This window comes from Stenella coeruleoalba (genome assembly GCF_951394435.1).
Source record: "Stenella coeruleoalba genome assembly, chromosome: 2".
NCBI classification, from domain to species: Eukaryota; Metazoa; Chordata; class Mammalia; order Artiodactyla; family Delphinidae; genus Stenella; species Stenella coeruleoalba.
The window spans coordinates 84934108-84955001 of NC_137147.1; the positions used below are offsets into that span (position 1 = coordinate 84934108).

General features: G+C 51.7%; 1 protein-coding gene across 1 annotated transcript; it reads right to left on the minus strand.

The window, feature by feature from the left end:
• Nucleotides 1-921: 921 nt before the first annotated feature.
• On the minus strand, nucleotides 922-20589 carry PLA2G4D (phospholipase A2 group IVD; the record flags this gene model as incomplete). Its single annotated transcript, XM_079913842.1, has 20 exons — nucleotides 922-1181; nucleotides 2292-2478; nucleotides 3117-3283; nucleotides 3557-3748; nucleotides 3896-4003; nucleotides 4220-4357; nucleotides 4721-4838; nucleotides 10015-10237; nucleotides 11424-11560; nucleotides 11873-12008; nucleotides 12186-12223; nucleotides 12347-12457; nucleotides 13631-13767; nucleotides 14102-14165; nucleotides 15201-15243; nucleotides 15624-15664; nucleotides 16329-16460; nucleotides 17035-17171; nucleotides 17366-17438; nucleotides 20545-20589. The coding sequence occupies 20 exons, from the start codon at nucleotides 20587-20589 to the stop codon at nucleotides 955-957; spliced, it is 2454 nt and encodes an 817-aa protein (XP_079769968.1). The 3' UTR covers nucleotides 922-954.
• Between the last annotated feature and the right edge of the window lie 305 nt (nucleotides 20590-20894).

Sequence of the window (20894 nt, forward strand, 5' to 3'; positions counted from 1 at the left end):
CAGAATTAAAAACATTGTCCACACAAAAGAATTGTACATGAATGTTCATAGCAGCATTATTCATAATAACCAAAAATAGCAGAAACAATCCAAATGTCCATCAGCCCATGAATAAAGTGTGGTATATCTATACAGTGGAGTATTACACAGCCGTAAAAGGGATGAAGTACTGATACCTGCTACATCATGGATGAATCCTGAAAATATTACGCTAAGTGAAAGAAACCAGACACAAAAGGCTACATATTCTATGATTCCATCTATATGGAGTGTCCAAAATAAGCAAATCTAAAGAAACAGAAAGTAGATTAGTGGTTGCCTAGGGCTGGGGTGGGTGTGGTTTGAGGTTGACAGTGAAGGGATGAGGGGTTCCTTTTTGGGTTAATGAAAATGTTCTCAAATTGATTGTGGCGATGCTTTCACAACTCTGAATATATAGTAAAAGCCATTGAATTACATACTTTAGATGGATGAATTATATGGCATGTGGATTATATCTCACTAAAGTTGCGTCAAAATAGTATAAGAGGAGAGGAGCAGAGGCAGTAAGGGGAGCCTGTCAGGACGTACTGTGATTCCTGATACCTGGAGCCACCTTCCAGGCCCTCCCCTGCCCTGCCTGTCTCCACTCCTGGCCTGGCACCTCAACTCCATTCTGTTCAGGCGTGAAAAGAACTACGTGTAAATGTTTGGTCGAACCAGCTGTTCTATATGCTGGCCTGGTAAGGAGTTTGTTGTCAGCTCCTCCCAAACCAGCTATGAAGGTGAGGGAGAACTCTGGGTGGGACACAGCCCCTCTGGGCGATGAGACCAGCCGCAGAGGCGGCCCAGGCCTGGGAGAGCCCGGGAACTCCAGCCCCGTGAGGGCCGTGGCTGTACCCACTGCAGGTGGGTTAAGCCCCCAGCCCCCAGGATCAGAGTGTGGCCCTCAAATCTTGGGGACCCCGAGAAGTCTCAAGTCTGCGGCCCTGGAGGCCTGGCCCCCGGGGCCCGGTGCCTCAGAGAGGTCCTCAAAGCCTGCAGGATGGTGCCCTGGCTGTTCCGTACGTTGTAGTCACTGAGCTGCAGCAGGCGGTCAAAGTCTTCCTCCTTGTAGGTCATGTTGAACATGGAATAGGGGGAGTTGTCCCCCGTGAGATCCACCTGGCCGTCCGGGAGCTCTGCAGGGCTGCGCTGGACACCTGTCCAGGGGTGGAAGGGGGTTAGGTGCAGGGCCCAGAGACCTCCACAGCTGGCAGAACGGCTCCTGGTGGCTGGACACAGGGGTGAGCTGCTCCCCACTGAAGGGGTTCCTCCCAGCCCCGTGTCCTTTGCCCAGAACTATAACTGTGGATAGCAGGATGCTATTTTGAGGTATGACGCATGTGCTGCTTCCCACATTTTCTCACAGCATTACACATCTTCCACTGTTCAGGCCCCCACCCTGGTATCCACCTCACCCCCAGGGGTAAGGCGGAAGCAGCAGAAAAACAAAGCCCTTTAGGTTAGTGGGTGGATTCTTAAAACTCATGATGGAAGCAAGCGTCTGAAAACCAAAGAGCTTTTGCTTTGCAAGAAACAGTCTTTGTTGAGAGAGAAAGAGACTCCCAAGATGCGGGCTTAGCATGTTAAGAGTAAAGCTAGAAGGTTTGGAATTATGGCAGGAACTAGAAAGCCAGAAGATTGCATAAAGGCAGAATTAGGTTTTCCCATCAAAAGGGGATAAAAGTCTGACCAGTTGGTGGGAGGCGAGGATTAGAAGGAATGTGATGAGAGTTCAGATTTCGGGGGCCCTGGAGTAGAGGCCCAGCTCCCTGAGAAAGGACCCCAGAATGGTCTGCGGTAGAATGACAGAGAGGCCAATTGTGACCCCAGACAGGTTTAGGGGAATCTGAGAGAGAGGGGACTGGGGCTTCTCTTTTCTGGCTGTCCAGCCTGGGGGGCCTTTAGGAAGTCCTCCAACAATGTGGTGCGCAGTAGTGGTGGACGGTGACAGTGCAGGGATTCCCATACATGGCCCCTGCCATAGAGCGGGGGAGCAGAGCCCAGTTGTAGTGACGGGCATGGGGAGGGGGAGGCCAAAGGAGCCTGGGGTCATGACAAAGAGGACACCAGCCCAGTGGCTTTGCAGACGGAGGGCCTCTGCAGGGATCTGGGCATCCACAACAGGCCAGGGTATTGCCATGTCCCAGACTGGGTGGGACTAGCCTTAAGACTCCTGCCTCTGCTGGCTGCAGGGGCACTGGGAGGGCCCAGAGCGGTGCCTCTGAGGGGCCAGGCTTCCAGGCTGTTAGGAAGGGGGGCTGCCTCACCTGGGGCTGAGTGGTCCCTGAAGGAGGCGTTTACCAGCGGGAAGTGAAGCACGACAGGGGCATCAGGGCAGGTGGGGTCTGAGAAGAGGTGGCACTCCCAGGGCTGGCGTCGGTCCTGAGGACTGGGCTCCACACGGGGGAACGGCAGCCCCCGGGCCCGGCAGTCTAGCTCCGTCTGCTGCAGCACCTGGTGGGGCAGAGGGGGCTCAGAGAGCAATGGCTACTTCCCAGTCATCCCAGGTCAGCACTCTAGAAGATGCTAGGACAGCTCCAGCCCAAACTGACTGCTCAAGACAACCTGATTCTGTCCTGCTCGTGGCCCAGTCAAGCTACACATGCCTCGGAGGGAAGCAAAGGATCCCGGTGGTCTGCAGTATTGTTTGACTAAAATCTTTGGTGGGGCACAGATCTTGCACCCCATATGGGATTGCTGTTTCTGGGATATTCAATCTCAGAGCCTCCAGGGCCTCAGTAGGGGACCCACTTCTGTCTCACAGCCCTACCCACCCCCTTCCCCAGAGTCCTCAGGGAGGCCCCTGGGAGGATGGACGTGGACAGGCCAGGCTCTCCTCCTAGCTCTGTCCGGCGGTTCCTCTTGGGGTGGGCATGGCGAGCTTCCTCCCTGTCTACCGTTCTTGGGAGCCCAGGGCCCCAGCACCTCCACAGCCCTTCCCAACCCTGGCAGGAGCCTTTGCGTCACAGCCTGTCATCTCTCCCTCCCCCTGGGGACCCAGAAGGTCTGGGCCAGTGGCCCTGCTGCTCGTCCCTGGAGCATGGCCTGGGTGGGCGAAGGGTCTGGGGTTCCCATGGGGTGACCAGCGGCACCTCAAAGGGCGAGGATAGAGAGTAGTCGAAGGATAGTATGAGGTCCAGCCTGCGGCCTGGCCGGAACATGGAGGGACAGCTGGTGTTGAGGAAGTAGCCGGCATCCACCAAGCAGAGCTTGGGCTCCTGTGGGGTCAGCTGGCCGGCGGAGGAGTCTACCTGGCTGTCTGATGGGAGAGGTAGCAATAGTCAGGGGCAGCAAGTCCAACACAGATCACCCACCCACCCCTTATACTGCACTCGCCTCCACGTCCCCTTCTAACCCCTGGTGTCACTCCCTGAATGCACGTGCCAGCCCAGCCCTTCCCAAGACCTCCTCCAAGCCACACTCCAGGAGTGGATGCTGGGACCCCCCCAGGCCTCTGCCAGCCCCAGCCATGGTCCATCTCCACCCAGGAGCCCAACCTTGTTACCTGGGGACACATGGCAGTGGCCCTTACCTGCCCAGGTGGAGAAGTCCTTCTGGGCACGGTAGTCCTGGTGCAGCTGGAGGCCCTGGAGGAAGTTGGAGCTGTGCTGGTAGAGTGGTCTGCTCGTCAGGAAGCCCTTCAACATTTGGGCTAGCGCTGTTCCAGGCTGGAGCCACAAGGCCTCCGGCCCTGAGGAGGTCCCCGAGGAGGGAGGAGATTCCTCTGAGCCCAGAGAAGCAGACATTGGTCCATTGAGGGGTCTGGAAATGCCTGGCCCTCCCTCCCCCGACAGTCCCCCCCGCCGACCCTGTAGCATCTGAAGGGGAAGCGGCTTCACCGCAGGCTCCCCTCAGTGCCTCCCTCTCCTACCCAGGCTCCTGATCTCGTCCTTGATGTGCTGCTTCCAGGCATCACTGGAGCTGGTGAGGTTATACCAGGCATCCAGCAAGTTCAGGGAGAAAATGTTGCTCCAGATACCTGAAGGCCAAATTCCCAAGAGAGGTCAGCCTTAGGCCTCAGTGCCCTGCCCCCCATCACTTGGAAGGCAGTGGTCCCCACCCTTGAGTGCAGATGGAGAATAGGAGGGGGAGCAGGCTGCCTCTGCAATGGCCCTTCCCCCCAGCTCAATATCTGCCCTCCCCGGGTGCTCTGCCCAGACCTGGGTACAGGGCATTCAGAGTGATGACCACTCACCTTCCAGGAAGCAGATGCGGGACTCAGGGATCCTCCTCATCAGCCGCCCCATGAAGAAGTCCGAGCCGAAGAGCTCAGAGGGGATGAAGGCGCCGTACTTCAGGAACCCGACCTCATAGGGGGAGAACTCGACCCACTCTGAGGGGCCAGGAGGGAAAGGCAGGAATGAAAGGACAGTGGGTTTGGGGAGCCCCAGCTCTGACAAGGGCCAAAGACACTGCTCCCCAGCAGGCCTCCGCCTCCTCCCCGCCCGGCTGACTGTTGAACTGACCTCTCCCCCACCAGCCCCTTGTCTACATCCTCACCACCACAGCCCTGCCCCAGGACGGCGAGCTCTGCTGGCTGCCTCATCAGGCAATCAGAACCACCATCCTTCCAGAAGGCTGGCCATCTGTGCAGGAGTTTCCTGTGTGAATTCTCTGGGGGCCCTCAGGGTGCAAAGGAGGTGTGCATGCACGTGTGTGTGTTGGAGGGTGGAGTGGACAGGACTGAGGACTGTACCCTTGAAGTCCGGGGTCTGCAGATTGTTCTCTTTGACATTGAGGCTCAGGTAGAGGGGCAGAGGGTTCTGGCCCCGCTCCAGCGCAGCTCTCTGTCCTGACAGCTTCTGATCCATCACCTGGGGTGGGGGCGTGAGGGCCAAAGTAAGGTTGGGAGCACCCTGGAGGCAGGGTGGGAGCACAGGCTGGGGGTGAGGAGCGTCGGGGTCTCCATGTAGGGCTGTGCACTGCGTATCTGCAGACAGCACTGTTCACAAGGACCACAGTGTCAACAGTGACACCCACCCCTGCATCCTGTGGTTCCAGTGGCCCATCTTTATGGGTTGAAGCATGGAGGGTACATGGACCCTGATGCACAGGCACAAAGGCACACGCACGCGCGCGCGCACACACACACACACACACACACACACACACACACACAGAGACGCTGCCTTCCAGAAAGGACTCAGAAATCCCCCTTCAGTGTACATTGTAAGCTTTGCCAGGGGATGGGCTGCCCCTTCTAGGTTCATCTGGACCAGTTCAAGTTTCAGCCCCTGCCAAACACTCTCCTGACATCCTCATCTCCACCTTTCCTGCTTTGCACAGTACAAAGTTGTACCCCACTATTTATCCTTGCCTTTTGTTTCTAATTTTCCCTCCAATAGAACTCCAAGCTCTGGCAAGGACTCTGGCTTGCCTTTTGGGGAAGCCTCCACAGAGCCTCACTGAATTCTAGGGGAACAGAAAGGTCTCCTTCTATCCCGGACCAGAAATGAAAATAGAGTTCATCTCAAGCCTCAGCAAGGTTAAGGGTGGTGACTACCTGGAACCCCACCTGGGGAAGGATCCTGCTGCCACAGGCCCTGGGTTGTTACTCATGGAGCAGTATGTGTACCATGAACGCACCACCTCTCTCTTAGGCTCTCTGAGCTGGAAGGCACCCCACTCAGCAGCTAGACCTAGGAGGTTCCCACCCTGCCATATCAACCTTTATCATCAGATTTACTTAGAGTTAAATATACAGATGACTGGGTCTCTTCTGAGAATCATCAGAAGCCACTTAGGAATTTGTCTTTTTAAAACCTCCCCAGGTGATTCTGATGATCAGCCAGATGTGCATCCCGGGACTCTAGCCTAGCCCATCCAACAGGGAGTCCGGCTCCCACACCCATGACAAAGCCTCAGCACACCTGGTGTGCTTCCCTTCCCCTGGCAGCCCTCTGTCACACAGTGAGAGCACTCAGGTCACAGTCACCTTTTCCTCCAGTTCTTCAGTGGTACCCAATACGACTTGAGTTATGGGGAATCCACAGGAAATTCTCCAAATACGGCTCAAGCGGCCTGGCACTGAGCATTTGTTATATTTACAAGTTAGTCCTGTGGGTGTGAGTATGTATGTGTGCTGAGGAGGGAGGGGGCTTGATGAATACCTGTGATTTCCTTTCTCAAAGTCTTTTATTTAGGAATCCTGTTTGCCTGCTCTTTTGACGTGTACAATCTTTTACTACAGATGCAATTTCTGCCCTGGGAAAGCCTTGGAAAAGGGTCAGCACACCTCTCTATCAACTGAAACAGCACCCAGTATTCCTTTTCCTTTTAATAGCTCACCAGTAAGTCATGGCAAGTCTCTGGATCTCTACCCGCACCCCCCCTCCCCAGTTTCCAAATGAGGGTCCCCAACCCTGCAGAACACCACTCTGATGACTCAAGGGTCCCACTTGGAGGGTGGGAGCTGGGTGCAGTTGGTGGTCTGTCAGTGTGATCTGGGTCTTGCACAGGGTGGCACTAAAGTGTATATAAAACCTTTTGTCTAGAGTTGAAGAAAAATATGTAAGACCTTTTTAACTCAGGAAAAGATAGGAGAAAAACTGTAAGTTTCTCCTTGAAGAATGGTGAGCAGCTTCTAAGCCTTTCAGTGTTTGCCAGCAAGAGAGTAAAAACAAAGTTTCAAAGAGATAATTTGAGAAGCACTGATTACAACAGGTGTATTTTGTAAGTGGGTTCTTATAAAAACTGAAGTAATATTATAAAAGTATATAGACTAAGTAATTTGTTCTAAGTTTCAGGGTATAATATTTCTCTAATAATACTTAGTATTAATGAAATTGTGATTTGTTATATATGGAGTTATATTTTCTGACCACTTAAAATGACTTTTGGTACTGTAGCTCAGTATAGTATAGAGATAATAAATACTTATTTTTATCTAAAGGCAAATTTGAAATCAACACTAAATTTTTCTCAATAAAGAATTATTTTAAAAATGTGAGCTTTAAGAGAGAAAGCATGATGACTAAGAAAAAAAAAGAAACAATATTTGCAAAGCTTTCACATTGTGACAAAATTTTTTAAACTGCATGGGTACTCATTTTAAAGAATGCGTTGATGTTCAGTAATATCGCAAGGATTTTTATTCTTGTGAACAATAAGTTTGTCTTTTTTAAAATGACTACAAACTGTGTCCATAAAACCATGTATTAAGTCATTACTGGAGGATCAAATGTAATTAAATATGTCTTCTTTACAGCCTAGGATCAAATTGCATTTCCTAGCACTTCATAAAATGAACTGTTAAAACAAGCTTTCCCCACTCTATAGTAATTAATTGTTGCCACCAGGCAGAAAAGTCAGTTAATAAAACACAGCACCCTCAAAACCAAACATGAACTTGAACAGTAGATCCAAAGAATACATGGGATATATTAATAAGATAAAAACATTTCAAGTAATTATGTTGGTTTTATAAATTCCATGCCATTTCGACAAAGATCCCAACAATATTTATCATGAAACTTGACTAACTGATTCTATTATGTATATAGGAGGGCAAAGGGCCAAAAGTGGCCAAGATAATTCTGAGAACCAAGGTGGCAGATGGGGGTAAATTTGCCCTATCAGAAACTGAGATTTATCACAAAGGTAGTAACTAAGCCAGGGCAGGATTGGCACAGGGATAGAGAAGGAGCCGCATTAGAATGGAATAGAGGGACTCCCTATTGGCTAAGAATCTGCCTGCCAATGCAGGGGACACAGGTTTGAGCCCTGGTCCGGGAAGATCCCACATGCCGCGGAGCAACTAAGCCCGTGCACCACAACTACTGAGCCTGTGTTCTAGAGCCCGCGAGCCACAGCTACTGAGCCCGTGTGCCACAACTACTAAAGCCCACGCACCTAGAGCCCGTGCTCCGAAACAAGGGAAGCCACTGCAGTGAGAAGCCTGCACACCTCAACGAAGAGCAGCCCCTGCCCGCTGCAACTAGAGAAAGCCCGCCCACAGCAACGAAGACCCAACACAGCCAAAAATAAATAAATAAAATAAATAATTGTTTTAAAGAAGTTAGCATTAAAAAAAAGAGGATGTCCCAATGACAAATATACTTGAAAATATGCTCACTCTCACTAAAAACCAAGGAAATGGAAAACTACAATAAAATTTCCTTTCACACCCATAAAATGAAAAAACATTTAAAAGTGTGAAGAGCATGTAGAGAAAAAGAAACTATGATACACTGGTGGTGGGAGTGTGAATTAATACAACCTTTTTGGAGAACAACTTGTCAATAGCTAGAAAAGTTGAAGATACACTACCCAATGGCCTAACAATTCCACTACTGGCTATCATCTCTCTTCAAGGATTAGAGAATCTCTAACACAAGGGCACAGGGAGACTTCTACAAAACCATTGTACAAATAATATTACATTTTTCTTAAGGATATATATTTTTAATAAAAGTATGCATAATAAACATATATCTAATAAAGTATATAATAAAGGTTTATAAAATATGTTATATATTATATAATATTATAAAGTGTACAGATTGCAGGTATGTATGTGATGATAAAACTAAATTCAGGATGGTGGTTACCTCTGGGGGTGGGAGGGAAATGGGACTGAAAGGGGGGCCCACAGGGGGGGCTTTGGCTCTATCTGTAATATTTCACTTCTTAGGCTGATTAGTGAGATCATGCATATTCCTTATATTATTCTTCATGCTTTATGCATTTTCTTAAGTCTGAAGATCATTGTGATAAATTTTTTATATTAATATTTTATAATAAATATTTTTAAACTAATAACTAAAAAACAAGAATGGTTGGTAATTTCCAAGTAGCACTGTGCTTGCCAACAAGAATAAAATTTAAAGAAAAAAGTTAAAACAAATTCACTTTTGGCATTAGTTTACACGCTAATCATTCTTGGTCAAACACCTGATATCCAAAGATAAGAAAGGTAAGAATCTTTCCTCTGCTAATATATTTGATAGTTTACTTTTTTGTTATACATGTTAAAAATACTTTCTGTGTTTTAGCTGTTTCAAATGCTTTAAAAGAAACTTTGTTCAGATAACTATATGTGGTAAAACAACAATGTGAAAAAAATTCCTGATTTTAATAATTACATCAGTTAATGTAAGATTCAGCAATTAACTTACTAAGCTTTCCTTAAAGAAGCAACACATAAAAAATTTATTTGCTCAGTTTTGTATTAATGGTGTTAGGATAATAGTAAAGAAACAGAATAGCTAACACTTAATGCTTACTCTATGCCAAGGCGCCACTGAGTGCTCGCAGCAACCCTATGTGTTAAGTACTCTTCTCATCCTCATTGTACAGATGAAAAAAACTGAGGCACAGAGAGGTTAAGTAGTTTGCCTAAGGACACATAGCTGGTAAGAGACACTGGGATTAGAATCTAGGAAATCTGGCTCCAGAGTCTGTGCTTTTTTTTTTTTTTTTTTGCCGTACGCGGGCCTCTCTCTGTTGTGGCCTCTCCCGTTGCGGAGCAACAGGCTCCAGACGCGCAGGCTCAGCGACCATGGCTCACGGGCCCAGCCGCTCCACGGCATGTGGGATCTTCCCGGACTGGGGCACGAACCCGTGTCCTCTGCATCGGCAGGTGGATTCTCAACCACTGCGCCACCAGGGAAGCCCGAGTCTGTGCTTTTAACACTACCATGAAGATGAAGAAAAATACATTTCATATTACAGTATAAATAAAATAAAATGAAAGCTGTTCCAAAAACCTCACTGACTCTTAAACACGATGCTTAACTGACTTTGACATTGGTCCTTAGCTCTTGGGAGACCCAGAAATTTCTGTTTCATGGCAGTCAATTGAAGAATAACCTGATTCAAAATGTCGGCATCCCAAAGTTGGCAGACAAGGAAGTACAGCAGTTCCCACATCCCTTAACCACTGGCCTCTTACCCAGCAGGAAATGTGCGTGCACACGTCAGCTAGTCACAAGGCTGTCCCAGCCCTCACCCTTGCACATAGGCTCTGCCTCGCATGCGCAGGGGCCCTACCTGTCCGTGCAGCGCAAACTCCAGCACCAGACCCCACAGGTCCACAAAGGTCATGGGGTGGCCCTGCTCAGCCCGTTGTTCCAGCTCCCGATAGTAGCTCGCCAGGCGCTCAGGAGAGAAGGCCTCCAGCTTGCTCTTGGCCAGGTGCTCCCGGGCGTGTCCGATGGGTCCCTTCAGGTCCCTCTGCGACCATTCAGGGTCCCCATACAGATGGGCCATCGTCCTGAGAAAACAAAGGGACATTACAGTCTGAGGTCAAGGCCCAGCATGGGTCGCTGCAACTCCAACTTCCACCCTCCGACTTCTCCCAACACGTGGCTCTGGCTGCCAAAGCCCCACCTATCTGGAAACTGCCTCAGGGCATTCTCTCCTTCTTGATCTGTACTGTCCAATATAAATAGAATGTGAGCCACATATGTAATTTAAATTTTCGTAGTAACCACATTTTCAAAAAGTAAAAAAAGATCTGAAAAATTAATTTTAACAGTATATTTCATTTAATTCAGTATCTAAAATTATTATTTCAGTGTGTAATCGATATGAAAATTAATATAAATATTCTTTTCAAACTGTTCTTTCAGAATTCACTGTGCATTTTATATTTAACACATCTCAGTTTGGACTAGCCACATTTCAAGTGGTCAATAACCACACGTGACTAGTGGCTACTGTATTGTACAGCACAGCTGTAGACTCCTACTCCCATCTTTATAGATCCGTCCTGAAGCCCTTTAAGACTCTGCTTGTCAACAGCTGTCACCTAAACTCTGAGTTTACTCCTCTTTTACTCCTTAAAGTCACATTTCGATAAGACTCAAAGGAATGAATCTCTAATAGTGAAAATTTCCACTTCGTCATAGGCAGAGTGGAGCATAGTGTGGCAATGTTGTCTTTAGGTAAAATAGCATCTCTTGACCTCAGTTTCCTCATCTATACTATACAATAAGAGAAACGACCCCAGAGAGTGTTGTGAGGATTAAATGAGGCAATGACAATTAAAGGAAAAAAAGCTACCAATTTGGAGCTCCTGGTAAGTGTCAGACATGTTAAGTGCTTTACTTGGGCTGTCCCACTCCAGTCCTATGGAGTATGTAGTATTATTTCCCCCACTTTGGAGATGAGTCGACTGAGAAGCAGGGGAAATAAGTTGCCCAAAGTCACCTAGCCAGTAAGTAGTGCTGCAGAAACTCAAACCCAGCTCCTTCTGGATCAGTAGCATGGAATGGATGTCCTGCAATGCCTTGCTCATGGCAGGACCTCTGAATGTCCGTTTCCCCGCTTTTGAGAAAGTCACTTGGCACCCATCAGAACATGCTGCTCACACCCACTTAGAGGGCCCCTCTGACGTCCACTCCATTTCCCCTTGGGGCCTGATCATCTCTGTTCTTCCAAGTCCCAAGGGCCCTCACCATGTAGAGCCCGAGATGCCACTGAAGTAGGTCACACAGTCCAGAAGGTCCAGCTTCTGCAGGGCCAACAGGTGGCCATAGAGAGAGGTCATGGCCCGGGCACCTCCTCCTGTGGCCATGATGCCCACGACGGGGACCTGGGTTGCACAGACACAGGTTGGCTTAACAAGGACAGGGATGGAGCTGCCTCCTGCCTCCAGGCAAGGGACCACGAGGTCAGAGCCTGAAGGAGTCAGGGTTAGAGCTAGCGCCCGGCTCCTCCCCAGCAAATGACAGCTCTCAGCCTTGGATAGATCCCCAAAGAGAGCTTCCCCATGCCCCACATCTCCCCACATATGCCCACTCCTCAGTCTCTGCTGACTGGAGTATCTGGAGAGGGCATAGCAATCAGGCACTCCCTTAAGGCGAGTGCAAGGTATCTGTACCCATATCCCCCTTCCCCCAGAAACCTCATCTTCCTGTAGGTCTCTGTCCAGCTGCAGGGCCTGCTTCAGGGCCTTGGCCACCACCTGCTTCCTCCTGCTCAGGAAGGCTTTCTCCTCCGCACACAAATCGAAGCCCAGATGTACAGCCAGCTCCTTCGGGCTGGGGCAGTGGAGGATCCAAGGATCAGGGGGCACCTGCATAGCTCAGCTACTGGCTGGTCGAGCCCACAATAGCTGCCAGATAAACTCCTTGCTCCCAACCCCCAGGACCACACTTTCCACACACTCCCTAGCCCCGTGACTACCCCTGTCTCCCGCAGATATGAATGTCCCTTACCAGCTCTCAGCCTTGAGCTGCAGCTTCACTCCTGGGGCCTGAAATCAAAACAAGAGATCCCACTCAGAATGTCCTAGACCCTGAAGGGAGTGTGGGTATCCCCTGGGGGCCTTGGGGTCTTTATTCTCACTGGCACTTCCCAGCCAGCTGAGACCACTTACATTTGTAGCAGGAACGTCAACTGTCACCTCCTCCCCCATGGCCAAGGACCTTAGGGGTACAGTGAGGTACGCATCTGAGTTGCCTGAGTTCCAGCCATTGCTTTTAGAGGTCTGGAAAGAAAAGTCATTCATTCATTCACCCACTCAACAAATCCTTACTGAGTATCTAGACAGCGATCTGGACAGACACAGGCCCTCCCTGATAATACAAAAATAATTACAGTATTTACAATTATTGTAATTAAAAAATTACAATTACTAATCATTACAAAAATAATAATAGCTAACTGAATCACTTTGCTATACACCTGAAACTAACATAATATTATAAATCAACTAAACTTCAATAAAAAATAATAAGCATAGGGGGCTTCCCTGGTGGCACAGTTGTTGAGAGTCCGCCTGCCGATGCGGGGGACACAGGTTCGTGCCCCGGTCTGGGAAGATCCCACATGCCACGGAGCGGCTGGGCCCGTGAGCCATGGCCGCTGAGCCTGTGTGTCCGGAGCCTGTGCTCCGCACCGGGAGAGGCCACAACAGTGAGAGGCCCGCGTACCGCAAAAAAAAAAATAAAATAAATAAAAATAAAAAAATAAGCATAGCTTATATTTATTTAGTGTATTAATAGCTGATATGTGTTTATTTATTATTCTGAGTCATGTGCATGAACTTATAAAGAAACAGGTAACGAACTGACGTTAGTAAGTATTGTAAAAGGAAATAAGCAGGGTGATGTGATAGAGTAACCAAAGGTGGGGTATGTAGAATCTGTTTAAGATGTGGGGGGCGGTCAAGGAGGGCCTCTGAAGAGATGCCATCTGAGCTGAGGTCTAAAGGAGGAGGAGAAAGAGGAGCAGGCAGCCTCGGAAGGAGCCGCAGGAGGACAGGGAAAGCACTTGGTATGTTGGAAAAGCAAGAAGAGACGAATATGGCTGGAGCATCGTGAATGAGGGGGAGCATGGAAGAAAATGAGGCAACAGAGGTGCGCAGGGGCCAGGTTATGCAGGGCCTACGGACGCAGACATGGGATTTTATTCTAGGAGCCTTATCGGAGGAGCCATTGAAGACTTCAAACAAAGACCGACATGGCACAGCAGCCCCCCGTGCCCACGCGAGGCCCCTGGTGATCCTCCCTGTCTGCCAAGGGCATGGTGCCTAACTGGGGGAGGCTGACAAGGCCACAGGGCCCTGACCTTGGCAGGCGGACGGCCAGAGAGAAGCCTGCAGCAGGTGGAGCTGGCCCGAGGCTGGGGTCGGCAGGGGAACTCCAGAGCCAAAACCTACCCTCAGGCACCCACTCAGCTCTGCCTCCTGGGCTGCCATGTAGTGGAAGCGGAAGGCAGAGGCTGTTCCCAGGGCAGATGTCTGTGTGTCCTCATATGAGCCCTTCAGCACCAGCTCCAGCTCCAGCTCATCCTGATCTAGGGAGAGAGTGGACAGGTTAGCACAAGGGAAACAAGAGCCCGGAACCCCAGCTAGGATCCAGGAAACCAGCAGCACTGCCCAGGCCATGGGGAGGCCGGGTGGCTGGACCATGGCAAACAGCATTCTGGAGAGGGCTCTCCCCACACCCCCCATGGGACTCCCACCTCCAGTGACAGGCCTTCCCCCAGGTCAGGGGGACTCTCCTGCCCAGAGGAGACCAGTTGCCTTTGCGCTGTGTGGGCAGCCTCCTGCTGGACAGGTTCCCCAGCCACACCCAGCAACCCTCCACACTCCAGGCAGAGGCCAGACCTCATGCTGAGCAGGTCTCACCTGCAGCCTCGGCTGTGCTCCCCGTGCTGTCCAGGTGAACATCCAGGCAAGACAGTTCTCGGGCCTGGGGCAGAGACCACGTCATGGGCAGGGGGCTCTGCAGGGGAAGCTGAGGTCTCCCCTCAACCTCACCCCCTGAGCCCCCTGTCCCAAATCCACCACGCGCAGAGCCAGAAGTAGGGTCCAGGGTAGGACCAGTCCTCCCGTTGACCGACGTGCCAAGCGCGCCTGCTGCATTCTCTCTGTAACGCGTGCCAGCTGATGCCTGCAGCCCACTCAGCTCTGGCCACTACCCTCTCCCTGAGAACTGCTGAGGTCATCAACATGCCGCTGGTCTCCATCACCTCAGATAACAGGCAGCTGGCATAGGGGTGGCTATTTTAAGGCGTATTTGAAAAAGTAATACTAGCCCCTCAAACAAGCACTCGCAGGACCCCAAGGGTGGACGCCTGCTTCAGTTTTGAACGCCAGCTGCCTTACTACATGCAGGGCCTGGCTTAGCTCCCAGGTCATGCCTGTGTTGCTCACTGAGGGTGTTCCTTTGAGTAGAAAGTTTCTAATCCTCGCTCACCGCACATTCCTGTCCACTGCAGCTTCGTGAGCTCGCTATGCTTTAGGAGAGCTGACCCTCCATTGTCCGGAGGAGAAGCTGATTGACCCCTGATCCTATCTCAAAGCTCCCTGACTGGAAGCACACCACACTGTAACCTGAGCCTGCTGGCCTGGCCTTCGAGAGACTTCCTCGCCCCCTTCAGGGCTAAGAACTATGAAGTCCTCACACAGAACAGAACACCATCAGGAAATGCCTAAAATTCCCCCAATGTTCCCTCAATCCTCCTGCCTTGGGCCAGAATTCCTCTCAGCAGAGCAGTCGGGCCTCCCCTCTCTCTCCGAGTTCTTTAGCCCCAGGCCCCTCCGAGGCCAGACTGCAGCCCAGGTGACCACCTAGCAGGGAAGTGGACTGGTCTTACTGCAAAGCCCTGTCCTTGCCTTGTCCCTTGAGGCCCACCCGCCAGGCAGGCCCGCCCCTACCCCAGTGTCTGCACTGGGGCCCCTCCCTTAGCGCACCCCACCCCACAGGCCTGGGGAAGGTGGTTACCACAAGCACGTTGTTGGTGATGAGGTTTTCTGGGCAGCCCGACCTGGAAAAATCAAACCATCCAGAGTCCGGCCTTGCAAAGGCAAAGGCTTCCTGCACTGATGTGCCCCCTCCCAGCCAGGCTGCACCCAGGTGGGGCCTCCCTGGGTGACACTGAGGGTTCTCTACGTCCTGCGTATGATCCAGGGTGTGGGGAATTGCTTCTGAAGAGTGAAAGGTCCTCACCTTTCACCATGGCAGACAAAACACCAGCCTTCCTCTCCTCATTTCTCTGAGGGTCCCCCCAACCCAACTGGCAGGGGTAGGAGATGAGGAACAGCAAATCTGGGCTGGTCAGACCAATGGGAAGATCTGGGTTAAAGGCATTTTCCTAAGGAAAGCCTGGGTCCTGAGACACCCCCTGAGCTGTGTGGTATTACTCACGTTTTCTCCATCAGGAACTCCACGTCCAGCTCCTCCGGTCCCTGAAATTAAAGTTGAGCAAGCTGTCAACATGCACACATGTCTTTAGAGTTGACACAGCTCCCTTATGTATCTCATCATCCCGAGCAGCCTCTAAGGGAGGCACGGTGTTACAACTCTTCCCATTTTACAGATGAGGAAATCGAGTCTTGGGGAAAGATGGGCTACCTGCCCAAGTTACCCACAGCTAGCTAGATCCCTGCCTGGCAAGGCTGTAGGGGAAGATGTAGACCACAAGCCAAAGGAGGCTTGAAGATGCCCAGGGCCCATTTCATCTTCCTCTCGAGGGGTACCAACCCCAGAACTCTGCCCTCTCTCCAGGTCTTGGGCACCACGAGAGGGTCAGAGGCAGTAAGCAAGAGTGACGAGCCCACACCCCCCGAAGAGTTGGTCACCACGAGCTGTGTTTTGTGGCACATGAGGAGGTTTGCCATCACCCAAAACCTTCCTTCCCCGTAGATGACTAGAATTCCTCCCTTAAGTGATTCAGCCAGTAACAGTCAAGTTCACCTCCTCCTTTCCTATGAAAATGTAAATATCTCTGGGTGGGCCTTCCGTCTTCCTGCAAAGGAGTTCAAACCCAGCAGCATCCCAACAGACGGGAGAAACTGTGCCACTTCCTCAGCCTGGAGCTGAGAGGTGGGGCTGGCGGGAAACTCCACCCACCTGGGGATGCAGGGAGAAGGTCTTCCGGAGCAACCTGCCAGGGAGGACTTCAGAGACATCACAGAGAACCTTGAAGCAGGCGTCATCCGTCTTGAAGTCATCCTTGTCATAGATGCTCAGCTCCAGAACATTCTAAGGACCCGAGAACAGCAACGTAGCACGTTATTAACACATAGCGTGGCTCACACCTGTTGAATCCTCACCCGATGCCGAGGGCCGGAAAAGATTATTATGCCACTGCACTTTGTACTTCAAAATAAAAATACTGGTAAAACCTAGAAGTGGTTAAAAGGAAATCCAGCAAAGTTCCTAATTCCCCCCTGCTCATTTTTGTTTTTATAAAAAATAAAACTCTTTTGAAGTTTCCCCAGCCCAACCCCACCCCTGCTTGGCTGGTTCCCTAAGGCCTGGTAGGTACCAGGCACTATACTGGGAGTGCTCTGTGCGTGATCGCATTTAACCTCAAACAACCCAGGCAGGAGGGCTCTTGCTGCCTCCACTCCATGGATGGGTTTAGGGAGGACCAGTAGCGTGCTGTTCACACATTCTCTCACACACAGCACATCCAGACTGGGGCACAAAGACACCCCCTTCCCCAGTTTCTCTGCCTGAGCTCCGGAGGAAGGTGTACTCTACCCCAGGAACCTTCCCAGTGTGGGGCACAGCCTGTCCTCAGGGGGGTGGCCAGGGGTCCTCTGGCCTTCACCTTGACCTGACTTTGGATCAGGAAAGTGAAGCTCTCGTTCCACACAGGATGACTGGAGTTGGTGACCGTTTTGGTCTTAAACTTTGTTCCAGGTGCGGTTGGCAGCTGTAGGATCACATAGGGGTCTGCTTCGCTCACTGCCAACATCAAGAGAACCGTGTAAGACAGAATTCCTCACACCCCTCTCCAGGGGCCTCACCAGGTTCCTCCCAAGACCCCTGCAGCCACTGCGGGCAGCTCAGCCCAGCCCAGCCCAGCCCCAAGGCACTGGGCCTTCCCCGTAGGACCTGGTCCTCCCCACACTCCTGGGGCCCAGGACACAGTTACTCACAGAGGTCAGCCCAGCCCAGGCTCCGTGCCTCCAGGACCCTAACGGTGAGCTGCCAGCAGGCAGAGGTCTCCCCCTGGAGAGAAATAGGCCACAGAGTCCCTCCTGCTCAGTTACAAGCCCCCCCAGTTCGTGCCAAGGCTTCTCCTGAGATGCTGCTCGCTGACGCTGCCAGGCATTCTGGGGCCAAACAGCCTTTGCCCATCACTGTCCCTAGGGCCATGGTCCTGGGCCGCAGCAGTCAGGGAATGGCGGTAGAGTTTGTGGGGCGCCCTCCCTTCAGGGACAGGACTGCACAGTAGAGAAAGCAGGAAACAGAGGGCCAAGGAACAGCCACCACACTGGACATGTCAGTTTGGGGTCAGCCACCCCCAGAGCTCACAGGGAGGGCAGCCCTTTGGTGAAGCACGGGACCCTGCTGCCAGGCATTCCCCCGGCCTCTGGACAGGAAGTGGGCACGTGACTCCAGGACCCTGAGCTCTGGGGATCCCAGTGCTCCGTGATGGCCTCAGGTACAAACTGTCTCTTGGGTGTGAATTGGGAAACTCCAAGAGCATCAGGCTGTTACCGTGTGCAGGGGGTGAAAGTTATTAAGGTGCTGGCAAGGCCACATCAGCCCGCAGGCAAGCCCAATAAGGTGGAAGAAGAAACGGAGTGGGCAGAAGCTCGGAGGGACCAAGAAGACAAGCAGTAATAGGCGGCAGGAGGAAAAGCAGAGGGCAGGGGGGATGTGGCTGAATCCTGCTGGGACAGGGCCCGGCTGGGGCGGGGGGCGGGTATCTCAAACCCCTGCTTCTGAGGTCCTTGCCACTGCTGAGATCCAGGGGGCCCTTCGGTTTCTGTTCTTCCTGAGGCCCCGCTGAGTAGATTTTTCTGGGCACCTGCACACGTTTCTTATGATAAGGCCCCGTGATCTGAGGCAGAGACGGCACCGTGCTTGCGTGGTGGACATTCAGCCTTGCATGGTTGGGAGACAGCGCTGCGATGAAACCAAAGCTCTTTCCTGCTCTGCACCCTCCCACGACCAGTCCTACTTCTGTGCGTGTGATCTGAAAGTCTAGGCTCCCACCAGGAAATGTCTCTGCTCTGCACAGGTGCTACCTGCCAGGGGCTGGCTCAGTGTCCACAGCACCGGCTCTCCATGCCCCACAGAGAAGCTTAAAGGACAACGGGTCACAGCAAAGCCAATCAGGCTTGTGCCCTTGTCCCGGCCCTGCTACCCTGTGTCCCCACATCATCCCTGTCTTGTGGCTTCTTACTAAGTGTCTTTGTCATCCCTGTCAGCTCTCTGGCAGAGCACACATGACCCTCCCAGCAAGGTAGGCTCATTTCTCCCTTCTTGGGGATCAATGCTAGTGACATCCACAGGCCTTAAGCCAGAGGGTGTAGTTGACAGGGATTTAGTGTCATTTTAGGCACCTGGCTCCGTTTCCTCCCCACACCCAGATTCCATCACTGCCCATCACAGAGGTGGTGCTGGCTGGGACCTGGGTTCCTGTGAGGAGTTGTGGTTCAATGCCTGCTCCAAGCCAGGGCGAGGCAGAGGCAGCCAAGCTGTACCCCAGCTCCCACCCCGATCCTCAGGGCCACAGCCTGTGGGCTGCTCTAAAGCCACTTGGGGCTATTAAGAATCGCCCCCAACTGCCCTCTTTCCAGCCAGCCACCATACCCAAATTGGGTGTTGCTGCCCATTTCCCCCTCTGGTCACTGAGAGCCTCTCAACTTCAGAAAGCCCACCGTTTCCTGGAGGGTATTTTTCCTAAGATGGAACCCCATTCTCCTTACCTCTAAGAGTGTCACTAACACAGAGCACTGGAGGATGGGCTGTGACAATCACTATGATGACTGGCCATTGCTGGGGCAGAAGAGCAGGTTCCCAGCCAGATTGTCTGGATCTAAACCCTGGTCCTCTGTTTACTTGCTGTGTGAGCTTGGACAAGTCACTCAACTTCCTGGTGCCTCTGTTTCCTCATTGTAGTGGGACAAACAATAGTATCAACCTGACACAGCGTTCTGAGGCTGAAATGTGTTAATGCCTGTAGAATGCTTAGCAAAAAGTAAGCAGTTTCTAGATAATTGCTCTTATTACTTACTATGTATTAAGTGCTTGTTATGTTTCTAGGTGCTATACTAAGCATATTACATACTCAAACTCTATCTATCCTCCCAACACCCTCATAAGATAGTTCTCTCATTTCCTCCCATTTTACAGATGAGAGAATTGAGGCTCAGCAAGGTTGACTTGCGCTAGGTCACAGAGTTAGTTAAGTGATACAGTTAGGATTGAAACCCAGGTCTTCAAGGCCAGAGCTCACAACCCCTTTGTGGTTCTACACTCTTAGGACTTTGCTTTTTTGTAAACGCATGCAACTCTCATCCCCTGCCCCATGGATATCTAAACATTAGAATTTCATAGATTTGTTGTAGACAAATAGGATTATTTAGACAACTAATGTGTTAATTAGTAGGATTCTTTTCTCCTGAGGGCTCTGGGGCTTCACCTTGCCTGTTGAAAGATCCTGCCACCTGTACTACTGCCTTCATTGATAACTGACCCTGGATGCTCCTGGAGGGGTCTCAAGCAGGGCGCCTGCACCCAGCTTCCTGTAGCATCCCGGAAGTGCCTCTCTGCTGAGAGCCCCAGCCACCCTCTCTGCCCCTGCACAGGAGCCCCAGGGCCTCCTCCACCCTCCGTGGCTCAGTGCAGGTCTCTGCCCATCACGGAGGATAGAGCCCAAGGGAGATTGAGCGGGGTCCAGAGGATCTATAACCATGAGGTCTTCAGCTGGGGGAGTAAAAGGATCAGGCTGCCTTTTCTCCCTGCTGGCACCCAGTGACCCGCAGTAGGACAGCGCGGGGAGGTTGGAGAGACGGGAAGTGGGAGCTGCGGGCACAGCCTCTGAGTCAGGCTGAGATGATGCCCCTCACCCTGGTCTCCGGGGCCCTAGATTCTATGGATGCCAATTGTCCATCCCACCCACTCCCCGTCCCTAAGCACAGATTTCCTCGCCATCTGCCTCCCACCTCCAGCCTCTGCCTAGGCAGAGACTCCAGGTCTGGGACCCAGCCCCCCCCACAGAGACCAGGATCACCTTGGTTTCAGCTATGTCAAGCTTGTTAGAATGCACCCTAGCTCCAGGTCCTGCCCTGAGTGATGCCGACAGGCTCAGGGACATTATTACCTGGTGAGGATGGCCAGGTGGTCCCCTAGCTGTCATTCTCTCCATGCCAAACCTTTGGCTCCACTCCAGGTCCAGCTCCCTCCAAGATGACAGCTCCCTGGCTGGCTGGCAGCGACTACTCCGATGGAATGGGACTGACGGTGGACCTGCCAGCCTCTGAGGAGCCACGATCCTATAAACAGCCGGAGCCCCACCTCCAGGTCACTCCCTCAGCCCAGTACCTTCTCCTCTACCCCCTGGAGGCTGAATCAACTAGCTTTTCCAGAAACTTCTGGTAAGGCTCCAGGACCTACAGGTGGAGCATCACTTCCAGACCTGGGATGTCAGGATACAAGAGAGGGGGAAGTCAA